The following is a 26,938-nucleotide window of genomic DNA, read 5'->3' on the forward strand; positions in this document are numbered from 1 at the left end:
CGGATTCTCGATATTTAAAGTCAATGGCTCTTCATATTTTAACAAGGCAACGAATCGAAGCAAATCGAATCTGGTACATTGTTTACCTAATTGCTACTTATCTAACAAATTATATCAAGCCAAAAGTTGCAACTGAGGCACCACAGAGACATGTAGGTACTATCCAATTTTTTCCTAGATCTCTTTCGTCAGAAAGTCGACTGGATGCCCCCTTTATCATCAACTGCTGCGTTTCCTCGCGAATATATTGAATATGGCTGCGAAAATATTAGGTTAATAAAGCAAAGATGTGGTTTACAGACCAAAAAGCGGGAGTCAGACGTAAATTTCACGTTAGCACGGGTTATGAAATTAATTGCCCCCAAATTTTATTACTAATTTTCGAAGTCCAGTGATCGCTTTCACTACCTATGCAGAAGTAAATGATTAGAAGCGGTTGGTCATCGGAGATATTGGGCCTAAAAATACCCTTATTTTTGGACTTTTCCAAAACCAGAAAAAGTGTTCTTTACTTTAGGGAGAAGTAAGGGAAAAAATGAAATGAAAACGTTAAAACAATACAATTTTCTTAAAGTCTTAAACTTACAAGACTTGTTACAAGTGTTGTAGTGCGGCATTTTTCTGGTTACATAAAGTCAAGAGAATAAGCCACTTTCTGCCTAGAGAAAAATTAGAAATGGTGTTGCATGCCTTTGTTACAAGTAGAATTGATTATTGTTCTTTTCTATGGGCTACCGGACTGTGAATGAGCTAAATTTCAAAGAGTGCAAAACGCTGCAGCCAAGCTACTTGCGTCATGTAAAAAGAATGACCATATTACGCCAGTTTTGATGAATTTACGCTGGTTACCAGTAAGATATAGAATTAATTTTAAAATTTTATTGCTTACTTTCAAAGCCATCAATGGCATGGCGCCTAGCTACATCATTGGTTTCATTAATATTAGGACTATAGACCACTTTCATAAATGGCTGCCTGATTAATATTCTTTTGTTTAAATTTAAATTTGCCTGGGTGGCCTCGCTTGAGATAATGTATTCTTTTGAATTTTGTACTGGAGAACGAGGCCACCTAGGCAAATTTAAATTTAAACAAAAGAATATTAATCCGGCAGCCATTTATGAAAGTGGTCTATTACGCGCTATTCGCTGCGTTCTAATGAAGATGTTTTATTAAAACATCCGTCGGGGAAAATGAAAAAATCATTTGGTGACAGATCCTTCAGCGTGGCTGCACCCACTTTATGGAATGCTCTTCCTATAAGCCTTCGCATGATCACATGTATTTCTACTTTTAAGTCAAATCTTAAAACTTATCTTTTTAAATTAGCTTTTAATATTTCTTAGATGCGTATGTATAAATAAGTGATGTAATGTTTATATCACAGATTTTTAATACTTGTACAGTTTTAGGTTAATTGTTGTTGTAATGCGCTTTTGATCACCTGGTATATTAAAAAGCGTACTATAAATCAATAAATTATTATTCTTATTAACTTATGGTATTTAACATTTGTGCCAAGTTTGAGCCAAATCGGTGATTTAAGCTTTATCACCCCCTGTCTGCTTTACTCGTGGACACGCTCTCAGAGTAAATGATTTGCAGTCGACTTTTAAAGTCATTCTAGAAGAGTTTCATTGTTCAGTTATTCCCCGCTTTGCATCGCCAAAGAAGAAAGAACAACGCGATTGATTTTCTTGATAGTGAACCTTTCTGTTAAACAAGGCAATATGTTCGAAATGTGGCACGTGATTACTAAATTATAACCTTTTCAGCATACCGCAACACCTTAGAATGTGCAACTCTGCATTTCATCAGAATATGCAAGTTAAATGCAATTAAGTATTTAATTGGAATCATGGACAGCATAAAATATAGATTTCTTTTTAATTTAATGAGGTAACTGACCAAACTTACTCTTTACTCTTTTTCGTTCTCTTTCTCCTTTAAATTCAATGGATTCGAAAGCCTAAATGGAAACAAGTTATTTGCATTCTTACAAGAGCACAAGAAGTAAACTAAAATGGAAATGAATAAATAAATAAATAAATATATAGAAATAGTAAAATCAACAACGAAACAAAGTTCCCGTGACTCGTAGTTTCATGCTTTCGCAATCAACCGTTGAGAATTTGAACCTGAGGCGAATAATTGTTTTAGTATAATTTCAGAGCTGAACAAAAGAGAAATTTCTAAAATCATAACATTTTAGTAACATTTATTAAGATTTTATTTTAACATTTTATATAAACCGCGTGGAGCGGTTTATATAGCGTCATATAAGGAACCGCTCGACCTAACCCTAACCCTAAAACCCGGAAACTCTTTGCTCACATCTGAAATCTGAAATATACTAAAGGAAAAGTATGGGGAACAAAATATGGTGCATTTAAAACATTAAATATTCCAAAAAATGAATATTTTTACACGTTAGATTAATAAAAATTATTCATTCCTTGTGCTTCTGCTGTTTTGGGCTTGCTTTGCCATCGCTGTTTTTTCCTGTTATTCGACGAGTTCGTAGTGAGTTTATTTTCTCAAAGTATCAGCTGACAGATTTGCGCGTCATCTCATCACAAAAGATGCGGAGAATTCAAACAGCAGAGAAGACTAAATTGACGGCTAGGGCTAGGAAAGGCAGGTTCATTGACGACGTCTAGTCGTTTCGGGCGCAATAAAATTTTTTATTAAATGCATTTTGAAATCACTGGTGGTCCCTGTAATCTGATTGGCTCTAATTGGTGCGATTTATTCACGAATCGCACCATTTTTTACTCTAAATGGCATCATTTTACGCTTGATTTAGTGTTTGACACATGACGTCAAAGTCTTTCTGTTTTACATACAAAATAAGATATAAAAGCATTTCTAGTTCCGCTTTGTTATTTAAAAACCGGCTCAGTACTGCATCAATAAAATATTTGAATTGACCAAGCCCCCTATTTGGGCGATTTCAAAATGTCACGCGTATGATTTCAGCCCAAACTGCACTCCACTCAGTTCAATTTACCATTATGTATAACCAGACATTATTGGACGTTGGAGATGATTTTTGGGAATATCGCATGGTTTCGCGAAAAACGGAGATGGATCAATGGATAGAGCGCTGGACAGTTGTGCGGGAGGTCGAGGGGTCGAGCCCCGGCCGGACCAACACTCATAGTCTTTAAATAACTGAGAAGAATTTGCTACCTTTCTATAACATCAAGAAATGGTTAGATATTCTGGTCTTCTCGGATAGGGACGAATAAATGGAGGGCCTGTCTACTGTAGGGTTAGAGGCAGGAGACGTTAATTTCCCACGCACGAGATTACTGTGTGATGGATGTCCTCCCCTGCGGTGGGATGGGTGGGGTATTGCGAAGGCCGTAAGTCAAATAACTCATTGGGTTAAGTATGTCACTTCGTTAAATAAAGAATATTGTATTGTATTGTATCGTAAGTGTGGGGGGATTATTTGAATGCTACAGAGTCATACGACATTGCCAGCCATTTCCGTGTTTACACACCCTCATCCAAATAATGAAGGGGTTGGAAGAATTGGAGAAAGTTATTATTCAAACCTAAGACACAGCCGTGGGTTTGCACAACTTTTCAGAATTCACCCAACCTCCCGAGTGTTTAGATTAAGCTATGCAAACACGGAAAAGTTCTCTGCTGTTTTCACACACAAAAAAAAGATTCTCCAATAACATGAAAAATGAAGGAAAATGTTATTTACTTTCTTGATTCATATAACTTTTCTCAATACCACAGGCTTACCATCTTAAATATCTGTGGTTTCGGGTTTCTATGGCTTTGGGTTCCTGTGGCATTTATATAGCCGTTATCAATATAGTTCAAATATATTGCCTCTAGAATCTGTCCCTGGTAGTCAGTCTTAAAAAAAAATCAGCTCCGAATAAAGATTAATAGGTCATTACTTGTTTGGAAGTGTTTTTTCTGCCATAATTCGGTTATTGTATCTAACACTCAATGGTTGGGTTTCAGGTGACGTCACAAGCTTTGCTGAAGTTAGTGTCCGCCATGTTGGTGTCCCTCGGGTGTCAAATTTATGAATAATTAGTCGATTTCTATGGTGAAGCCCTCTCTCTTATCGCCGTATTATTTCGCCAACTACATGAATATCCAGGAACAAAAAAGCGATAAAAGTATCTGGCATTCATCTTAAGGTATCCCAGTGCTCTCTGAGTATGCCGACAGCTTAGAGAGTTGGAAGGAAAGATGTTTGCAAAAGATCTCAGTCATTGAAGAAGTTCAGTCCAAAATGCTTGCCTCCTGTGGAAGCGTCGGACTTGCTGAGTTACCTCGTTCTTGAGACCAGCTTCTACACCAAGAAGGAGTTCAAGGCGTTCAAGAGTCTAGAGGCGTTTAATCAAATGGTGTCGGGGTTTGTAACCTCAGTTGTAGGCAAAGTAATCGCCGGCAAGTATGCCGTGAGAGCACGAGTTTGGCATTCACAGCATATGAATGATCCTTTAGTGAACATTTGGGTCATTTCCGAAAACGATGGGACTATTTTGTCAGCCCATTGCTTGGGATGCAAAGCTGGACTGGCTGAGTCATGCTCACACATCACGAGTGTTTTATTTATGTTAGAGGCAACTACTAGAATTCATGGCAAGGTCGCTGGATGTCACGAAAACTCAGACACCGAAAACTCAGGTCCCTCGAAGTGTTCTCCAAGCTTCCGAAGTGCTCCATAATTCGATAGTGCATAGCATAAAGCATGAACCAATTTTTTTATAATATAACCGGTGGAATAATGCAACAAATCCGACGCTAAAGACGAACAACAATATCAAGAGTGATTCTTCAGTGAGGCGAATCGTGACGGCGCTGATGCCGAGTCTTCTTTTGCGTTGTTTTTCTCTTTCTGCCTCATTTAAGAACTCTAGCCAAGGGTCGCAAAATTTTCTTCGTTTTGGGACTGGTGGGCCGAGTCTCTGTTTGTATCCATTATTATCGCGAAATATTTAAGAATTTTAACAGAGCGACAACAAGGATCTGTGCGACGAAGTACAAAAAGGTAAACAAACGTCCCTTTCGGCTCGTCAAACTCACGCCACATTTTAATACTTTGGTGTTGGAGCGAGCGCATTTGATCACGTTAACTGTGAATGAAAAGTTCAAAATTAACGGGAAAATGGAGGAAATCTAAGCTAAATGAAGTCTTGTGTCACTCTAAAATGTTTTAATACTCAACCATAGGACGATTTTGCGAAACGTGCAACTTGCGGCCTTGCTTTTGCTGCTTCAGTTGGATGAAGACCCAAAAGGTCAAAATACACGAGGGATTACCAGGAGTGATCATTAGTCGAGTTTATCTCTTGAATTTTCGAGGAGTCTGAGTTTTCGGGGTGTGAGTTTTCGTGACACCCCAAGCTTACTTGCACCCAGGTAAAATGCTCATGGATTTTGCCGACATAGGTCAATGAAGTGCCGTATGCGAGGGCTAAAGACATCGATTTCTCATCGGCTAAGAAGGTCAAAAAAAAGCTCGACCAAAAAATCGAGGATCAACAACAGCCGCAAGCCTCGAACAATACAACAACTTCTAGTTCCTCCTGTTCTTCCCCTTGATTTGTGATGATCTTAGGTATAGCGCATTAGATCATATATATATAATGAATTTTGCGCTCTAAAAATAATAAAATTATTAAATTATTATACGAAAAAATCCTTAGTCTTTATGCTTTCCTCTTTTTCTCGAACAGCCAACAATAATGCATAAAACCATCCCTTCTTTCTCACATGAACTCTTCGTTAGATACGGCTTGTTTACGCTCGAGGGACACCAAGATGGCGGATAGTAACCGTTGCTAAGGTATTGGTCACGTGGGTGAAACCTAAGGATAGGTTTTCCTGAGCCGAATGTTGACAAAAACTATCTTGATTCTTATTGGTCGATCTTGGCCTACGACATGCACCGGAAGTACAAAGTAGCGCCTTTAGGGCCCCCGACAGGGAATACAATTTTTCACATTTTTCACATTTTTGTACCTCGGGTAGGGTGGCTGGGTCCGAAATTCGATAACCGAAACGCATGTTTGGAATTCCTTTGAGTACCCCTTATGTCCGGATCCCTGGAAGAGCTCCAAATCTACGAATTTGCTTTCCATTTTCTCGTAAACCGTTGAATGGAATGATTCAAAACAGATTCACCGTAACAGCTGGATAATCCTTCTGTGGCCTATTGAATTTCGGTGGGAAAATAAGACCTAGAAGGTAAAACATTTTTTTCTCGAATACGAGGTGGTGTGGGATCTGGAGGCCTAAGCTGCCTGCCTTGTCGCATTCTTCAACGGCGGCCCAGGCTCTGTCACAGGCTCCGTCACGGTGGATTATTATAGAGTTTGTATAGTGGTTTAGTTGGACTTGCTTTTAAGCTCCGAAAATATAAAGTTGTGTGAAATAATCAAAGAAATAAAGTCTTACCTTCATAAAGAGTAGTCTGTGCTGTTCTTGTCGCGATTTGAGGCCGTTTTGCTGTGTTTCAGCTTAACGTCCTAACACTACCAAATAAAAGGAAACCCTTTTATTTGGCAGTGCTAAGACTAACTAACAACACTGATGTGAGGCTGGAAAGCATTATTAACAATTTAATATCAGGTAAATATCACTGTATCAGTCTCATGTGAGGGTGCAAAGCATTATTAAGAATTTAATATCAAGTAAATATCACTCTATCAATCTCATATTTTGTTATATCCTATTTCATTGGTTAAAACTGCAGTTTTAAGCAACATGATTGGTTTTATTGCCTGCTATAAGATAAATGAAGGCAGATTATATTAGAAAAGGTATTGATAATGTTTAAAACCAATTATTAAACCAATGACAGTTTTTGCAATCTGACTGGCTCTCTTTAGTGTAATTTATTCACAAATTGCACCATTTTGTTATTCTAAATCCCATCTTTTTCCCAGCCTATGACAAACCTTTATTAAAGCTTTGTATCGAACCGATCCAGATTTCAAGGCTTGTTCAAAGTAATGAATCAAATTACTTGACATGTAGAGGGAAATAAAAAAACAACTTTTACACCTTTTTACAAACCAACTCGGCACTGAATCATGAAATATTTGCACTGAATAAAACATCCTGTATTTGAAGGACTGAATTTTGCGCTTTCACAATCGATGTTAAATAAAGCTGTCACTGAACTTCATCTCGTGCAATTTTGGTCTGGAAACATACTGGTAATTTGAAATCAAACTTGTGCAGTGGGCTTGTTCGATTGTGAAATAACTGGTATGATTTCAGTAATAATTCCAAATTAATTTGAATACAAATGCCACGTTTATGTATAGTGAAAACAGCTGTCTAACATCTTATTTGTTATTTTCAAACGGCAATTTGATAAATTTGAATAGAGATTTTTAGAGAAGTAAATTGCCTCTGGATCCTCTGCTATGGGTTGGAGTAGGAAAGATTTTCTGTTCATGTGAGTGAATTAAATTTTTTCCTGCCAGAGATCTAATTTGTTCAATGCACGGACTCTCTTTTGGGTAGATCTTTGCAAAATTCAACAACTAAATGTACGTATACTTGTTTTTGTATCACCCCCCGTACTCCATAAGTTTCTACCCCATCGCTTTTAGTTTCTTCCCTATAGAGGTCATGCAGGCGGTCTTGTAACCATGACAATGTGGATGTTTACTTAGAGCATGATAACAAGCTACTATGTTGCTCGAGGTCATAAAGAATGGTTATGTTAATCACAGATATTGATGATGATAATCATCGTGAAAACAGTGCCAACGTAAATTACAAAAATTACAACTCTGTGTTTTGAGGTCAACTAGACTTCCATTTGTCTCTAAACAAGACATAATGATAGCAGTAAGTGTTGGCCAGTATACAGCTGTTTCTGTGGAGGTTGACTGCTAAGGATGAAAGTGCATGGGAAAATCTTGCAGTGCGGTCTGGCTGGGGTCTCCAGTAATCCATGAATTTCAGCGAGTAAAATAAACTATTTAAATAAATTCATCAAATCTGTAAATACTTCATTCAGTAACATAATTTATTCTCAGATTTCCTTGAAAATATGAGATCAAGGAACTGTTACCTAAAAACTACTCACAACACCTTTTGGGGTTGTTGCACGCCTTTTTGCACTTTCTTATGACATCCTCTCTTTAAATAGCTTTATACATTATTATTTACAGTTTTAATGCCCTTGTTTTTTAGTTTTTCACAATTATTTACTAGACTAAGTGTTTACTGAGAAATTCTGGGGCTGGCAGGACATAATATCTACTCTAAGATTAACAGCATGATTACGTAAGTTAGACTACTCACATTTATCCATGGCTTACAGCTCATGAATATGTTTATTGTAAATATACCCAGTACTTGAAATTACATCTTCTGTCAGTTAGTAGCTGACCTTTTCACAATTTTCAGTACCGGTAATTAACTTTGTTGTCCAAGCATAGGTGTCTGCCTGAAGCTCTGAAGCTCCCTTAATGGAATGGGAAGTTACACTCTGTATCACAAGTGCACCAGTTACTAGTCACTTGCTTATTTGTATGTGCACTGTAAGAACAATTTAAAGTAATAAAAGGAAAATGTTTTGAATTGGGCATCTAAGCAAAATTTGTGTTGCTATCTTTCCAGGAGTCCATGCTGTCAAATGCTTTGATGAGTGAAGAAAAGGATGGTGAGGTCCTCCTCAAATGTATTGCCTTGTCCATCAACTGAAGCTGAAAACACTTCTCGTGTGTAAAAGGAATCTAGCTCTCTTGGCTTGATACCCTTTGCTCAATTTTTTGAGATATTATGTTTTGTGGTTCCTATACAAAACTCTGTATGTAGCATCCCAAGTTACCTAGCTGAAAATCATACTTTCAAAATATTAAATGTTTTTGGAAAGACACTGAAAAGAGAAATTCAATGTTATATTGCGCACGGTATATGGAGGTCCCGTCTCCTGCTGGATTAGGGGTAGGAGACGTTAATTTTCCACGCACGAGATTACTGTGTGATAGATGTCCACCCCTGGGGTGGGATGGGTGGGTTACTGGGCCCGCAGTGATTGGCGCAAAGCTGTTGCGGTGTCCCTGCCTGTCGGAAAATCTTGTAAATAAATAAACAAAAATAAATAAATTTCATCCATCTGGTCCTTTAGGGGTTTGGTCTCTCATGCTGTAGTTGGTTGACCGAAATCATCCGTGATCGCTGACATCTTACTAGGACAAATTTCACAAAAAAAAAAAGTAAGATAATGTAATTTGAAAGAATTATCCAAAACAAGACAATAAAATGTAGCCAAGACAATAGAATGTAGCCAAGACACATGAGTAACAACATTTTTAAAGCTCACATTTACTATTTTTAGGAAACACTTTTACGGAGTGAGACGTTTGTGCCTCTTCACGTGCAAAGCAACATAAGGTTATAAAACTAAAACAAATAAAGCTTTAGATTAATTTTCGAGCTTTCAAAATTTCTGTCACCCTTGTAATTTAAAAGTGGTTTAGTTTCAAATCTTGATGTCGACCCCTCTTCTACTTCCAAATAAGGAACTGGTACAAGTCTGTTCCACGTAATATTTTTCCCGGCTCGGAATCAAAGCAGACGATCCCGAGAGGGCAAGATTATTCATCTTGACCGCTTAGGTGACCAATCAGAACACGATGTTCACACAATTATAGGTTATTCTGTGGAAAGTGCGCTCGAACGATCTTTATTTACGACGCATGTCAAAGATTGGAAGTGAGCGACTGTGGGAATACATCGTTCGTCCAATCAGAGATACGAACGATTCGTACTTCAAGGTGTACAGCTCAGTATGAGTGAGTATGTATTGAATGATTCATTCCCATGTGGGGCATGGGCGCTGCCAGCTGTAAGATAATTAAACTATTCAGCGAAGCCGAGGTAGGGTGATTATTTACTAAGCCGAGGTGAGTGCAATATCCACCACTAGTTACTGACACTTCGGTGAAAAGTTGTTTTAGTGTACACTTACCTGTACAGGCAACGATTACAATATTTTGGGGCGTAACATTTGCGGAGATGAATAGTAAAAGATATTCGGAGTTTGAGCAACCAATCAGAGCGCGCCTTTATCACTATCCACTGTTTCAGTGCATACTAAGACGATATCGCTCACTGTATTTGTTTTCAAAGGGTTTGACGAAATATCGACCATTAAAACAATAACCTTCTGGGATATCGAAACAATCGATAACGTGATAAACGTCGATATTATGGTTAGCATCACCATGCTCTTGTCCGGCACTGTATTTGTTATTTGGTTGAAACGACTTTTCTTTCTTCTTCAAACACGTCGGAGGCCTAAGCGAGGCAAAAATTATGTAACTAGTAATTTCTAGGCGAACGGCAAGAACAAAACACTTCAATAATTCAATTTGTGTTTGCAAAGTTAGTTTATTAAACTTACAGAAATGTTTTGACCTCAGGACAGTACACATAAGGAGAAATGATAGCTATCTATCATAGTAAGGTCTAACTGAGAGATGATAATTTGCATATCCAGGGGAATGATATTCTCTGGAACCAAAATGAAAGTTTTGAAATAAAAAAATCGTAATAAAAATCTGCAGTAACTTTAACTTTTCCTATGTACCCTATTTTATTTTTTTTTTTTTCTTTTTCTTTATACTTTTATCATTTTTGAATTCTAAGGATATTTTGTAGAAAATGATTAAAAAAATAACTCGAGACTACGAAAGACTAAAAGTTTATTCGTCAAACGCAGAAATAACTTTGTAAACAGTTCCAGGGGACAACTTTAATAAGGTGGACATCCTTTATGTCTCACAGCCCTATTATTAGTTATTAACAAGGATGACGTAAAAAGTCGCCGTTTTAGTCAATAAGAACTAAATTGCAAGACAGAAAAACTGACGGATGGTGAAAACATCGTGTCGTATGTCACTGCGATGTCTTTTACAACGTAAACCAGTCTAAGAAGAAGGATTGAGGACTTTCCTCCTGATCTGTGTCTAGAAATGAAGCGCTGTCACTTTCCAGTGCATTCGCTTCTTTTTCTTTTTCTCATGTTTGGTGGCTTGACATTCGCAGACCGTGGTATGTTTCCTATCTCTGTATCTATAGTGGAGGACAGCTTATTTGTATTGATTTATATTCACAAACTTTCCATTACTTCGGTTCAGATTCGTTTACTATTATAGTTTCAGTTCGGTAATTTGACTTTAAATTTGGACTATATAAGCTGCCAGGTGAGAGAAATTGTCGACTTATTCTCGATTGACAGCCAAACTGAAATCACAAGGATGTGAAGAAGATGACTTTTTTAAAGCACGTTTCTGAGCGAACAACGGTAACTTAGCTTGGTTTAGTTTGTCCACACCATATTTGAAGGGGTTAATGCCCAGTTTTAAAACTTTTATGTTGTATTTCATCAGACAACTGTAGACTTAAAACACGTTTCAAGACAAAGTGTAATCCTTTGCTCTTGATTTTTCTTACGTGATGAATCGCGAATGAAAGCTTTTAGACTCAAAGAACAATACACGATAAACATTAATAAAATGTTATGGTTTTATTCTAGACTTTTTGCCAACCTCAGTAATATTCCTTGAAACGATCCTAGCAATAAGGACAAGGTGCCAAGAATAGAACCTTCTTGGACGAATGATAACAAAATTGGTGAACTAGAACCTATTTAAAGTTTTTAGGTGACAAAAGGAATACGACTGGGCGAGTCTCCTTTTGATTTCGAGATGAGTCTGTTTAGACAGACTCATGTCTTAAATGACTAACAGGACTGCGATAATTCAGTAAGCAATAGTCGATCAGGGTGAACAGCATTTTAATGTCTAGAATTTCGAAGTATTGATCAAACAAATTTTAAGCGAAGAAAATATTTTAAACCGTCAACTAGGAATATGAATTAAACTTCGCAGGAACCTCAGCTCGACAATGTTTGCTTTTGGCTTAAAAGAAAATAGCTTTTCGAAGCTTGTGAAAAAAGACGATCGGAACATTTAGGAGAATTTATTAGAAAATTCGTGGCCAAACTATATTTTTTAGAAACTGGCCATAAGGAAAATCGTACAAATTTTTTTGTCAACAACTTTTCAGGCGAGTTTCTCTTCGTTTGGAAGGAGTTCCTTTAAACAATGCAACTGGTACATCAGATAACTGATGGGTGAAATAAAAATTGCAGAGATGTAGGAGAAAAAATTGATTTTTATTATTAATAATCATCAAAAACTCTGCAGATTATTGTGTGGAGCTTACATAAACTTGTGCTTATAAATCATGATTTACACGAGAAAAGAAAGCAAAAACGTACGACATCAGTGACTTCTAGAGAAAAAGAGAAGAATCAAGTTATATATATTTTCACCGCAAGACTGGAATAAATTATCTAAGGACGGTGACTTTTTGCATCTGATAAAGCTTTTCACATCGATAAAGCTTTTCCCAAGCAAATGAATTTGTTCAAACTGAACTTGCTAAAATTTGAGATGCACCGCCTATCGTTCTTGGTTTTAACAACACCAATTTCACGAGTATTTAAATACAACTGTTTCAATTATTCATACTTAAAAGAAATGAGAAATGCTCCCAATTGTTCCTCACAGAAGGTGTGTTATTTTCTTAAGGTCAAAATATATCTTTATATATGCAAAGTTGATATCGACAGAAAATTATATAGAATGCTGAAAAGAACACTCATCTATTATTCATACTTTTTAATTAGTATTTAGAAAACATCTACGCATGTTTTTAACTCCTAAACAAAGAGTGAAAGAAATTCTATCTTTCAAGCTGTGTTTTTTCTAATAAAGTAAGTTTCTTTCCCTGCAGAAATATACAAAGCCTTGTGTAACATTGTAATATCTCTGCGAGCCTCTCTTGAACTGCACAGCAGTAACTTTGCACGCAGAAAACCTCATCACAAAAGGCGATCAAAAGGGAAAAACAGCCACGAAAAATGCCGCAGCTAATGTGTTTATTGAAGAAACTTAAACAAGAGAATAAAAAACCTGCAATAGAGGCCGATTGTTTCCTAATTGAGCTTCACTTAAAGTAACTATAAGCAATGTCTGCGAGTAGCATAAAATATCGTTTTAGAAGATTGAATAATACATATCTTGAATGGGAAATCGTTGAAAATAACATCCCATTCTGAGGGGTTTCCATCGTGTAACATCAATTCATGCATCCAACCTTCTATATTTTGGTTAAGTTTAGCGAAATAAGGTTTCCATGACAACAATAAATGATGTCTTGAATGGCACGAAAGGTTATTCTTTCCAAAAAAATAAATTGTTTTTAAAATTTCTCTCATCTTATGATGATAGAATAGTGGATGAAAATCAAAACATCGTCATTTGACGGGTCTTTTGTATGTGCATAGCAGTTTCTTTAATTTTGGAAATAATTCCTAGATTTTAATATCTTGATACCACTTAACGATACTCACTAGGTCTTTTAAAAGCCTTGTTTCAAAACAAAAAGAACAGATTATCATGTTTGCCTGGTATTTTTTTGAGATGATTGTGATCTTCTCAACGATAACTTCCAGCCTCGAACTCGCCCATGATGAGGAAAGGAGGTTAGCTCCCACGGAAGCTAGAATGAGAACTTCGTATACACACATGTGAACGCCCCAACAGCAGTTTCGTCATTTGCTTCTTATTTTTTGTTTACTTTGCGTTCAGATTTGCCACACCATCAAACGATGTCGCTCTCCTCTGTAGGTGAAGATGTTTTTTTTCAGCAGATAGAATGAGGCTATAAAGAGTACGGTTTCTCTCCATATTAGCACTCAATGCCTGGCAAAAGCAAGTCAAGAGAGCACAGTTTCTAGAAATTTTACATAGGGTCTAATCAGTTTGTTGGGGAAAATGAATACAGAATATATCAGAACATCAGCTTCAACTTCTCTTGACTACTATCAGAGGAATGAGTTTGTCTTTGCAAACTATCTTTAGCAAGGAGCTTAATTGTTATGTTCCCAACAAATAATCTAATTTTAAACCTTTCTGCCTCAGATATATGAATACCTCGTTACAGATATTTAGAGTTTCATTGGAAAAGCCGTAGCTAGAGAACTTCATGCTTTAATAAAAAACCTGATAGCCAATCGTTCAGCTAGCTAAAACAATTACGCAAAATCCGTTGTAGTAGTTCTATTTCTTGTGAGATAATTCCCACCAGTATATATATATCTTATTAACCAAGCACGAGGGCCGTACTGAGAGAATATCGGTCCGAGGTCTTGACAGTACGGACCGAGCGCAGCGAGGTCCGTGCAAAAAAGACCAAGGGCCGATATTCTTCCAGTACGGTCCCGAGCAAGCTTGGTTAATAAGAGATTTATGATACGACTGAAGTTCAAAGGGACACAAGTGCAGTGTCATTCGGGACCATTCGGGAGAGTGCCCGGTCCAATACTTAGAGAATATTGGACCGGCAGTAGGGCATTTTGATTGACTGATTTTAGTTATTGGCCCTTTGACTGCACGAGTCGTGTAATAAATAGCAGTATTACATTTTTTCTCCTCTCGGTTCGAATAGAGTTCATAGATCTTGAGGACCCAGGAATAGTGTGTGTATTCAGATAATTTTCAAGGTTTTTGTCTGTGGTTTTGATATTAGTTTTTGTATTTCCATTTTTCTCCACAACAGTCGTTGATGTACGGGGTAAAACTCTCAGTCGAGGCACAGACAAAGGAATGGCTTATGCCAAATTTAAGGCTCACAAGTTTTCTTACCTAAACATCAGCAACATTGGTTCAGATTATGTTATGAAAGGCAGTGAGTGTGGACTGGCTTGTGTCAACATACCTTTATGCTTCTCCTTCAACCTGGCTGCACTTCAAGATGTCATTGGTAAATTACTGTGTGAATTACTTCCATCGGACATTTACAACAACTCGGAAAAGTTTGTCGCCAATCACAGTCACCATCACTTTAGTATCACAGTAAGTTGGAAATCGAAATTTTCACAGTAATAAAAATAATTTTAACAATAAAATTGGACTTAACATGAGACGAATGTTTAAATCCTAAAAGTATTAAAGCCTCTATGTAATCTTAGCTTTTCCTATGCCATTTAGATATTGCAGAGTGAATGACTTGAACAAGTAGACATGGAGCAATGTAACAATTGATAGATCTCTGACCAGAAGCTCCAAATACCTTTACATCATTTTTGGTTCGAGTATAAAATAAAGTGATGCATAATCTTTGTTACCGAGACTTTTTCCAGTTTCCGAGGATGCTCTCGGCCTGGAAACAAGTAAACAAAAAACAAACGGGAAATCCCGAAAAAGATCTTACTTAATTCCTTTAAAATCTTAGAAGCACTATGACAGGGTTGGTATTGTCTTTCTCCTGCCAACTTCTCACGCAACTGATAATTCACATTATGTAACGTGCTCTTAAGCTATATAGGACAAGCAAGTGATCGTAACATTCACTTGCTTTAATTCATTAGCAATTGAAAGATTTTCTCAGGCAAAAACTTCGATAAAACTTTTAATCCTCTTCAACCACAAGCTAAGAATGGGAGGCGAGCACTAAACTGAAGTTTTGTCGTTTATCCCTCTAGTCTCCATGTATCAGTTGGCCCTGTCAAAACAAGGGGACATGCACAGCACATTACGAGAAGAACAGTTATGTGTGCGTTTGCACGAAAGGGTACACTGGGAAACATTGTGAAATCGGTAAGAAACCTTATACATTACAAGTCGTAAGGTGAATTTGACAAGTCTGTCAGCAGCCAGCTGATGATGGAAGCATGACGCAATGAGATGATAGCGCTTTATATTTTACTCGCCATAACACTGACTCAGGATCCACTTCTTGCGAAATTGTTGAAATTTTATCTCATGCCTTTCCATGTATTTTATCAGCTGGTGCTACTTCGAATTCATCCGCTGAGCTTTATACGAAAGCTAATTTATTTACTAACTTTCTTTTTGAGCTTGTAAAAGCCTATAAAACCTGATGCTTCCCCTCCCTTCGTCTCCAGACATTGATGAATGCGCCGAGGACTCACACACTTGCGATGTCAAAACTCATTGTGCAAATACTGTGGGATCCTACATATGCACCTGTAAGCCAACCTATTATAGAAATGGAGAAACATGCAGACAAATTGGTGAGTTTACCAATGCTCTTGAAATAGCGAATACACATAAATAATAATAATAATAATAATGAACGTTCTTAATACGCATTTAAGAATCTCAATGCGCTTACAATAAATAGTAAAAATAATAACAATGACAAATTATCAATAACAACAATAAAATTTAAAACACTTAAACTACAAAGGTGACATTACTCATCACGGAAGTGGCGACGAAAAAGGTAAGTCTTAAGTGCCGTTTTAAAAGTTGGCGTTTTAAATAGATTATCTGTAGATCACAAATAGCGATATTTTCTCCCTTATTGTTCAATGATCATTAAATTCATTAAATAGAAAGAGTTAAGAGTGTTCCGACGAACGCCTTTTGATTAGCATGGCGCTGTCCGTTGGGAAGGCCGAGCAATACCGCATGCTTTTATTTTAATTTTACTAAATATATTCAAATAGGTCGTGAGAGAAAGAGAGTCGTTGTTCAGCGCTCGCAGATTTTGGACAATGAGTTTTTCTGTCGCTGTGGTTTCACTTTTTTCGTTTAAAACATAATTTGGTCCTGTCGAAACACATTTTGGTCCTTCGAGCCGGATTTAGTATGGTCGTTTCCTTCGATTGGCGTTTAAAGACGGAGTCGATGGCGGATTCAAAACGCCCTCGGAAATCGACAAGGTAGAAATCGAAACATGGACTTCCAGGCAAATCGAATATCTTCTTCGAAGGAGGGCACCGTTCAAAGGAGTCGTAACGAAGAATTCAAAGAAAGCTAAGGATAATATTAGCAAGAACGGTAGCAAAACGGTGCTACGAACTGTAAAGGTAAGAATTCTTCAAGCATTACAAGATGCGAGCAAAACAAAGGAAGACGTAATTACCTTACAAAGCGATGATGTGACTAAACGAGCAGAGTCAGAAGAATGGTTAGACAATTTGCGAGACGAAGTGGAGGATATCGTTGACTCTAGTGAAGAGTATTTAGAAAGCTGTACAGATGAATCGTCACGCGTAAGCGAAGAATCTTCCGTGGCCACTGATGTAGTTAGCGAAGTTGATGACAAAGGAAGTCAGACTTTGGAATCGTCCGATGATTCGAAAGGGGTTAAATCAACACAGAAGTTCATCAAATAATTGTCAAATTCGGTACTTTCCAAAGGGAAGAAGTTAACTCCTAAACTCGTCGTTAAAGACTTTGACCCGGAAGAAACTAAAGGAAATGAAGAAAACGAACCAAGCGAAGACGGACTCGACTCGAAAGATTTCGATAGATTGTTTAAAGGAATTAAAAAACCCGCTTTAACCGTCTTCAGTGGAGATAAAAACCTTTATCACGATTGGAAAGCGCAGTTTGAAATATTTGTGGATCGGATGAAAGCCCCAGCTAAAACCAAGATGATGATGTTGAAAAATTCCCTAACTGGCAAGCCATTACGAGTTGTAGAACGGTTAGGCTACACATCTAAACACTACCAAACTGCCCTGCAGAAACTTGATCAGAAAAATGGAGGTGAAGAGCGACTTCTGCAACGTTACCTCGAAGCCATTTTGCACGCGTCTCCTGTCGAGGAGGCTAATTTGAAGGAGTTGGAGATTTTCTCGGATCGTTTAATTGACATTGTGGCTAAGCTTGAGGATAGCGACCAACATCAAGAGCAAGCAGGAGTATCTGCACTTTACATTGTGGTACAACAAAAGTTGGCAGAGTCTCTTCTTATCACGTACCAAGAATGGTTACACAGGAGGCCCAGGAAGGATGGACTATCCCTATTTTCTAAATGGTTACAGAAGCAAGTTGTCATCTTACGGAAGTCGGAGAAATTAAAGAGAAAACAAAGAAAAAGACAGAGAGTAATACCGAGACAAGGAAAAACAAGCGTGAGAAAGTAGCAGTTCACAACGCTACAAGAAAACCCACACCCAAGTGTGTTGTCTGCCAGGTTCCTCACGAAGTAACCTCATGCAAGAATTGGAGTGAAATATCCACTGCGAGTAGATGGGAAATCGCAAAAAAGAACGAACTTTGTTATTGCTGCTTAAAATCAGGCCATCAAGGGAAGAATTTTCCGGAAAATAGTCGCTCTGGTATCAATGATTGTAGAGGCAACATCACTTCCATCTACAGTTCGAACGTCGATCTAATCCACCTGAACGCGTAGACGCTGCTGTAGAAACACGAAATGCCTTCAGCGACTCTGAACTCGCCGGGGATGTTGTATTGCGAACGGTTCCTGTCTGGCTTATAGGTTCAGAAGGTCAGCGCGTCCAAGTGAATGCCTTCCTAGACGACGGGTCAGATTCAACCTACGTTCGAGATGACATCGCGACAGCCCTTGACCTCAAGGCTAAAGCACAAACCCCCACATTGACAACCTTGACAGACAGTTGTATTCCTCTTACGGGTAAGACTGTTTCGCTGACGATAAAGAGTATCGATGGGGAGGCTCAAGCTATTGTGGAAGCATGGACACTGAATGAAATGTGTCAAGACTTGTCTATTCCAGACTGGAATGAACACAAGATTAAATGGGAACACCTTAAGAACATCCCATTTCCTAAAGCCCCTGGAAGGAAAACGATCGACACTCTAATTGAATCAGATCATCCTGAACTTACGCTAGCATTAAGAGAATGTTACGGCCCAATTGGAACGCCCGTGGCAAGAAAAACGCCATTGGGATGGACTTATGTCGGACGTTTACCCTCCATTCGTTCAGCAAAGAGGATAACCTACGCCAGAAACTTTCGTATCCAGACCTTGCATGAAGTCCGTCTAGATGAAAAACTACGGGAAATGTGGGAGATCGACTCTCTTGGAGTTAGAAACTCTGACGACAATCAGTTGAACCAGGAGGAGATCTTAGCTATGTCTAAGGTTGAAAATTCAAGAAAATGGACTGGGGGCCGTTACGAAGTAGCCATTCCTTGGAAAGAAGAGACCCCCTCCTTACCTGATAATCGATAAGAAGCGGAGAAACGTTTGCTTTGTCTGGAGAAAACCCTCCTCAAGAAACCGGAAGTTGCGAGTCGTTACAAGGACGCAATGAACGCCAATGTCTAGAAGGGCTACGTGCGGAAGTTGGAACCTAATGAAGCAGAGGACGGTCCAAGCCTGATACCTTCCACACTTTCCACGTATTAGAGAAGATAGAGAGACTACCAAAGTACGCATGGTATTTGACTCGGCGGCACGATGCAAGGGGTCTCCTTAGATGAAGCGATGCTCACCGGGATTAAACTTCAACGAGATGTCCTGCAGGTACTGCTCCGATTTAGAATAGGACGCGTCGCTCTAGTAGCAGACATCAAGAAAATTTTTTCTCAAGTTGTCCTCGCTGAGAAAGACCGCAAGTATCGCAGACTGTTATGGAGATATCTCGATCCCGCAAAACCTATCGATGTCTATGAAGCAGTCCGTCTAACCTTTGGAGACAGAGCATCCCCTTACCTTGCCCAGTTCGTGATCCGCAGCCACGCCCTAGATTTCAAAGAGGACCACCCAGCAGCCGCTATAGTCTTGCTCCGAGATATGTACAAGGACGGTATCCTACACTCAGAAGAAACTGTGAAAGACGCCGTTCTCATCCGTGAAGACTTGATAAAGGTTCTGGGTGACGCTGGTTTCCATGCCCAAAAGTGGTGTAGTAATCGAACAGAGGTTTTAGAAGGAATCCCACAAGAGGATCAGGCAACGGGCATAAAGCTTGACGAATCAGAATTACCGGGTATCAAAACATTAGGAGTCCACTGGAATGTGAGTGAAGATGTTTTCACGTTTATTGTCAAAGGAATCAACCTGTCCTTCTACACGAAGCGAGGCCTGTTAAGCCGCATTGCTACACTGTTTGATCTTTTGCAGTTCTTGGCACCATACATCATCAGGGCTAAGATGGCTTTAAAAGAAGCCTGGTTGTGAGGTGTTGAGTGGGACGAAGAGTTTCCTGACGATTTAAAGTTGAGCACTCACCGATGGGCCGAACAGTTGCCGAAGCTTCACAGGTCAAAATCCCACGTTGCTATCGACACCACGAGGAAGCAGTGGAAAACGTTTCGCTTCATACATTCTTTGACGCGTCGCGACTAGCATATGCCGCAGTAAGCTACGTCAGATACAGACACGTGAATGGTCAGATCTCAGTTGCCCTAGTAACAGCCAAAGCGAGAGTAACACCGATCAAACTGGTCAGCGTCCCACGCCTTGAGTTAATAGCAGCAGTACTCGGAGTGCGGCTTGCTGAAACGGTCTCTGAGAAGCTTGAAATTCCAATAATTCAACACACCCTGTGGACGGACAGTATGGATGTAATCTACTGGATCCAGGGCAACTCAAGACTACTGAAATCGTTTGTTGCTAATCGAGTAGCCGAAATTCAACGGAAATCAGACCCAGCTGTGTGGCCACACGTACCAGGAGACCAAAACCCCGCTGACGACGCCACAAGAGGTCTGGATCTACGAAACCTATCCGCCGGAAGTCGCTGGTTCCAGGGACCTGCCTTCCTACACGAGGGGAAGACATCCTGGCCTTTAGAAAGTCGCCCCCTTTCGAATGATTGCAGTGAGGGAAGTAAAAGAGAGCTGACAAAGGTCAACCTCACGTTTTAAAGCAAGAAGGGCTTGCCCTTGTTTGATATCGAGAGGTTTTCTTCCTTGCGCCGATTTTTAGGAGTTACAGCTTGGATCTTGAGATTTATCTTCAAAAGTAAAAAAGCAAGACTTCAGAAAAGCCAGAAAACCGGAAACGAGCAAAACGATCCACTGGGGAAGGTCCTAGAACCGAAAGAAATCAGGAATGCAGAAAAGTACTGGATTCGAGAACTCAAAGAGAACGCTTTTTGGAGGAATTGTCAACCTTAAGAGGAGGAGGGAGTGTATTGAGAAGCAGTCTGTTCTGGAGATTGTCGCCGTTTGTGGACGGTGCTGGAATCTTACGTGCGGGTGGGAGGCTAGAAATGTCCAACCTCCCTTACGATGCTAAACATCCTGTCATATCACCGAAGAAACATCACATTTCAAAACTTGTCATCGCCCACATTCATGATCAAGGTCATCATAACCTCGGAGTGAACTTTACGCTTGCTGAGTTACGACAGAAATACTGGATTGTTAATGGGAGAGAAGAAATTAAGCGATGGAAACAAGAGTGTAATGTCTGCAAACTTGGAAGAAGACGCAGAGGAGAACAAATCATGTCATCCCTACCTAGATCTTGACTCGGCACATCCTTGCGATGTTTTGGTCATTGTGGAGTCTATTTTGCTGGCCCCTCCGTCGTTAAGCTGACAAGAAGGGGACTGCAAACCGTTATCTATGCCTGTTTACCTGTGCCAGTTCAAGAGCAGTTCATCTAGAAATAGCTTACTCAATAGACACAGCCAGCTTTCTTAACGCGTTTTCCAGAACGGTCGCTAGACGTGGAAAACTGGAAGTGATGATTAGCGACAATGGCACGAACCTCACGTCAGCTGAAAGAGAGTTACGAGTGCTAGTCTCAACGTTGGATCAAACTCCGGTCAAAGAACAGGCATCTCATGAGGGAATACAGTGGTGATTTAACGCCCCTGGTGGATCGCATCAGGGAGGAATTTTCGAAGCCCTGATCAAGTTAGCTAAGAAAGCTTTACGCGCGATCCTTGGAGAATCCAGGACTACGGATGAAGAGCTATTGACCGCCGTGGTCGAAGTAGAAGGAATCTTAAATTCCTGCCCCCTCAGTTTCTGTAGCAGCGATCCCGACGACGAGAACGTTTTTACACCGAACCACTTTCTTTACGGGCAAATGGGTGAGCAACTTGCACCCAAAGTCGCTGACGAGATTGTATTCAATCCCAAAAATCGATGGCGGTTCGTTCAAGATCTTATCAAGAAGTGCTGGAAAAGAGTGATGAGGGAATACCTGTGGACCCTAAACACTCGAAACAAATGGGTTGAAGAGAAACGTAGCCTTGTATCCGGTGATGTAGTCCTGGTGGTGGATCCTAGCAATCTACGAGGGTATTGACCATTGGGTCGAATACAAGAGGTTTATTCTGGCCCTGACGGAAAGGTCAGAGTTGCGCGTGTTAGAACAGGAGGTAAAGACTACGTGCGACCGATCACGAAATTGTGCCCATTAGAGATCTGAAGAGGAACAGTACACAGACCAGTTCGAGGGAGTGGATGTTCCGACGAACGCCTATTGATTGGCGTGGCGCTGTCCGTTGGGAAGGCCGAGCAATACCGCACGCTTTTATTTCAATTTTACTAAATATATTCAAATAGGTCGTGAGAGAAAGAGGGTCGTTGTTCAGCGCTCGCAGATTTCGGACCAATGAGTTTTTCTGTCGCTGTGGTTTTGCTTTTTTTGGTTAAAACATAATTTTGTATTGTCGAAACAACGAGAATAAGATTTGCCCTTCAGTGAGGCTCTGATGACTTTCTTTACGAAAGAACCGCTTTCCAAAGTTTCAAAGGGTTCTCAAATCTTCGTAAAATCTCCTCAGTGACATTTATTTCAAAACTAAATGAGCTTGAATTAAAAATGGTCCTACAATTTTATAAAGAGGCGGTACGACATCAGACTGCCGGAGATATTTAATTGAGTAAAGGCAAAGGATAAGCTTCCAAAGTTGGATTGTCTAACTTAGACTTAACATTCCCTGACTGAAACAGAAAGAATGGTGAAAACAAAACCTTAAAATTTACAACTAAGGGCTGCACGGTTTTGGACTGGCGCGAACTCAATCTATCTTCATGGATTGATATAGTTGTTTATAGTTTTTATCCCCAAGTTGGAGGAAGTTGGAGGAAGTTCTTAAACAGAACTGTCACTGATTTGATTTCATAAACAGCCCTGAACGCTTCCAGTATCCTAAGCGGTCTTGACCGTGACAAGTACCTAGGAGTGCTGGTATCGTACTTGAGTCCTGTTCTCATGGATTTAAACCGCAGTGTATTTTTGAGATGCTGGCATGCCAAGACAGACGGATGGGCTGCAGCGACATTTCACAACAATTGTGATGGAAAAGGACCCACAGTGACGATCATCCAAGTCAATTCTCATATTTTTGGTGGATATACCAATGTATCTTGGAACGGTAAGTATTCAAACTAAACTGCACTAGACGTATACTTGTAGCCACCCGTCGATTAGAAATTACCATGGACGCTTCCAAGATCCTATCGCATTTCCGTACTATCCACAACTAATTGATTTTTTAATTCTCTTTTGTCTCTCCAATAATCAGAGCCAACCTTTAGGCACCTTTCTCAATGACAGAGACAGTGAACATCAGGTCTAGCCAGTTACACTGAAACTCGTTCACTTAGCATACAATAGTGTACAATTCAACATGTGAGATTTCGATTTCACTATTATTTGAGTAAAAAAAAATGGATCATTAAAAAACTTCGATTACCCCTTTACCTAATTCTTATAATAGATTTTAATGCCGTCTTAGTTGAGTTAAATTCAACGTGTATGCTTTAGCTGCAGGCAACAGATGCAGTTGTGTTTTAGCCAGTAAGGCCTTTATCTTCTCACTCCACAACATCAATGGATACGCTCCCGTGAAACTCTCACAACACAAACACAGAGGTTTCTGCTCTATGAGAAACTGTCCCTCTCTTGGACCCTCGTTCGGTTATGCAGATATCCGTGTCGCGAATGACGCTGTCAACAAGAATGACTCCTTCACCCACTGTGGATGCAGGTACACCCCTCCCCCAAGATATTCACATAAGGACTGTCCATTTTTTGCCGGCACCATTAAGTTTTCTCCCACTAACATCGAAGTATTCTACGAAGTTTTACCTTAAAGAAAATGTCATCGTTCATGACATTAAAAGATTCATTAGCAGACAATTTAGTGCACTGATGTAATCGTTTTGCAGTACAAGCATAAACACCTTTATAAATAGAACTTCAATGTGCATTTAAATCAATTTGCAGGTGGTCAAATTATGCATGTGAATCTGTATTTCCACTTATTACAGTATGACTACATCGCGCGCATGATGTACTTGAAGTTATTTTGACTCATGTTTACTTGCTTTAAAATGCTGTCTTAGTGTAGGGTAAGTAATCACTAAATTACTATTGAGTAAGACCTAATGAAAAACTTGATTCGATTACATAACTGATTGTTCAGTGAATAAAGACTTTGTGCTTACAGTCTCTCATCGGAAATATTAAATTTTGACACTTTTTATTATACGAAAGAAGAATTCTCGATATTCAGCAACCTCAGTTTCCCTTCACTCTCCTAGAGTAACCTCGTATTATTGAGGTTCTGGGGTGGGCAAAGAACCCAGCCCAAGCTTTGCCAAAATGGTAGTACCGAATCCATCTTTACCAGAATTTCCATCCATTACCATGCAACCCACTTCACTTTAAAAACGGTCGAGAGGTAAATAATTGATAAAACGTCTCTTGCATTTTTTTTTCTTCTCTTCTTAAATTGCAAGTTGAATGAAACAATCGACATCGTTTGGTAAAATAATCAATGGCTTCATTCGACGTGTTTAGTCGTGACCGAGGGAAACTAGATCTAATACACAGGTAATTATCTTACAGTTACCCGTAACAGACCATTAGTTCAATTCTGCTGGACGGCAAGTTTCAATTTTGATTCCAACTCTCCTTTCTTTTTTTTTTCAACTTAAAAGCGGCCTTAGCAAGCCGTAGTAAAACTGTGGTTGGAAATCGAGTGAAAGCAGCGAAGATTACCTAAACCACGAGCCTTTACTGTTTCGGTGAGATTCTTTCGCCATTACACGTCGAATTTCTTTAGTTTTTTGCGCTGACAACCAGGCTCCCTTTTTTTACTTTCACCCAAGGACTCTTCTCCTTTTAATTTCTTCATTCACACTCTTATTTTAGCTAAGAAGGATATAGGGTGGCTCTCATTCCTCATATCCGCTATCATTTTTTTACATATAAGTGTCCTGCGATCGACTAACGATTTCAAATTTGCTTGATCTAGGGCTTTTTGATAACTAGCGTTGGGAAATATTCTTAAAGCTCTTCGATGTATAGATTCGAAATAGCGTCAGAGAGGTATGCAAGGATATCTTGCCACACTTGCGAAGGATACTCTAAGATCGATCTAACATTACATGTGTAAACCTAGAGCATGTCTAGATCTTCTGGCATGACTCTTGTGCGCTTCAACTACCTTAGCGCGTATAATCTCTTGGCTGCCTTGGCAATTACATATTCAACGTGAGTGTTCCATCAAAGGCCATCGCTAATTATAACTCCTAAAAGCTTATACGTTCTTACTCGCTCTACTTCTTGGTTATCAACACTTATAGGTCGCATTGCGGTAATCGAATTCTTCATGAAATTGACCTACATTTCTTTACATTTTTAAAACTTAGTTTCATCTTGTGTTCTATACAATAATCATGGATTTCTCTGACAACTACATCTAGCATACTAATAGAGTCTCTTGGAACACTTTCAAATGTGGTGGTGTCATCGACATACTTTTTACGCATATGCCGATTCCCAAGCAGCTTGTTTATCATAACAGCAAAGAGCGTTATCCAGGTTTTGTTCCCTGTGGTACACCACAATTGACTTGTTTCCATGGCAGCAAGGAGGAGCCAACACGCACAGCTTGTGTTCGGTTAGTAAGGAAGGAGTGTGTCCGGAAAAATAAGGTTTGATCAATATCAAACGATCGGATCTCATCTAGTAATACTGAGTGATCTATGGTGTCAAATCCTATAGTAATATCTGCAAAAAAATTCCGAACAAAACAGTTTCCTGAATCAATAGCTACATGTATAGCTTGCATTAAATAAATCAATTCATGCACTGTAACCTATGCCGTGTGGATCAATAGTATCGGACAACTGTCCTAAAATTTTCTTGTTTGTAAACCCTTCCAGTACTTTTCCCAATCAGCTAGCGAGGGTAATCGGTCTCAAATCTGATTTAATGTCTTGATGGGGACAAACTTAACAGACTGGTGAGATAATTGACTGTTTTAAGGTGTCAGGCACACACCCCTCTCTAAATGATTGATTGTAAATATCTTGGATTATATTTGAGTCCAATTCTCATGGATCCAGGCTGAGATACTGGAATGCCAAGAATGAAGGATGGGCTGCAGCAATTTTCTCACAAGAACTATGATGGAAAGGACCCACAGTGACGGTCATCCAATTCAACTCAGACAAATTTGGTGGATGTGCCAATATGCCTTGGAACGTTAAATGTTGAAAGTAAACTTAAATGTAAATAAAGGCTGATAGTTTCTTAAGAAACTGTTTGGAGCTGCGTCGGTGGGGGTAACGAAATAATTTGGATATAGCAACAAAGTTCAAATGGTAAATTGGTCACCGTAACGATTACAAAAGCTGACGTTTCGAGCGTTAGCCCTTCGTCGGAGCGAATAGAGGAATTGTGGGTTTTGTGTGCTTTTAAAGGCAGAAAATCGAACTACGTTATTGGTGGGAACATGGCAACGAGAAATTGAAATATTTGGGTGGCCAATAAAGGCGAAATGACTTTTATAAATCGACAGTGGTTTAGCATGGTCTGAACCCTTTTCGACAATTATGTTCGTCAGCACAGTAGTCAAAGTGTTATGGACGCACGAGGTGCAGCCTCTACCGCAGAATTTATCACAATATCGATGTCAAAATGTCCATTTAATCCATGTTTGAGAGTTGATAAAGGTATTGTGTGACACGTTGACGCGAGCAGCGTTGTCTGTACTCTTATCGACAACAGAAAATTGGCCAATCAGATTGTGACATTACTCAGTACCACCTGTGGTAAAAAGGACGTTTCCAATATTGATCAGTTTCAAAATAGCTGATATTTCTGGTTGATATCCTACCGACTACAGTAGCTTT

The 26,938-nt window shown here is 39.2% G+C and overlaps 1 protein-coding gene across 1 annotated transcript; it reads left to right on the forward strand.

Annotated features, from left to right (window-relative positions):
* The first annotated feature begins 10,853 nt into the window (after positions 1 to 10,853).
* Positions 10,854 to 24,245, forward strand: LOC111344323 (uncharacterized). Its single transcript, XM_022951550.2, has 6 exons — positions 10,854 to 11,061; positions 14,638 to 14,933; positions 15,563 to 15,677; positions 15,986 to 16,114; positions 22,921 to 23,166; positions 23,559 to 24,245. The coding sequence occupies exons 1-6, from the start codon at positions 10,983 to 10,985 to the stop codon at positions 23,885 to 23,887; spliced, it is 1,194 nt and encodes a 397-aa protein (XP_022807285.1). The 5' UTR covers positions 10,854 to 10,982; the 3' UTR covers positions 23,888 to 24,245.
* The last annotated feature ends 2,693 nt before the right edge of the window (positions 24,246 to 26,938 follow it).

Source organism: Stylophora pistillata, chromosome 2, assembly GCF_964205215.1.
Source record: "Stylophora pistillata chromosome 2, jaStyPist1.2, whole genome shotgun sequence".
Lineage (NCBI taxonomy): Eukaryota > Metazoa > Cnidaria > Anthozoa > Scleractinia > Pocilloporidae > Stylophora > Stylophora pistillata.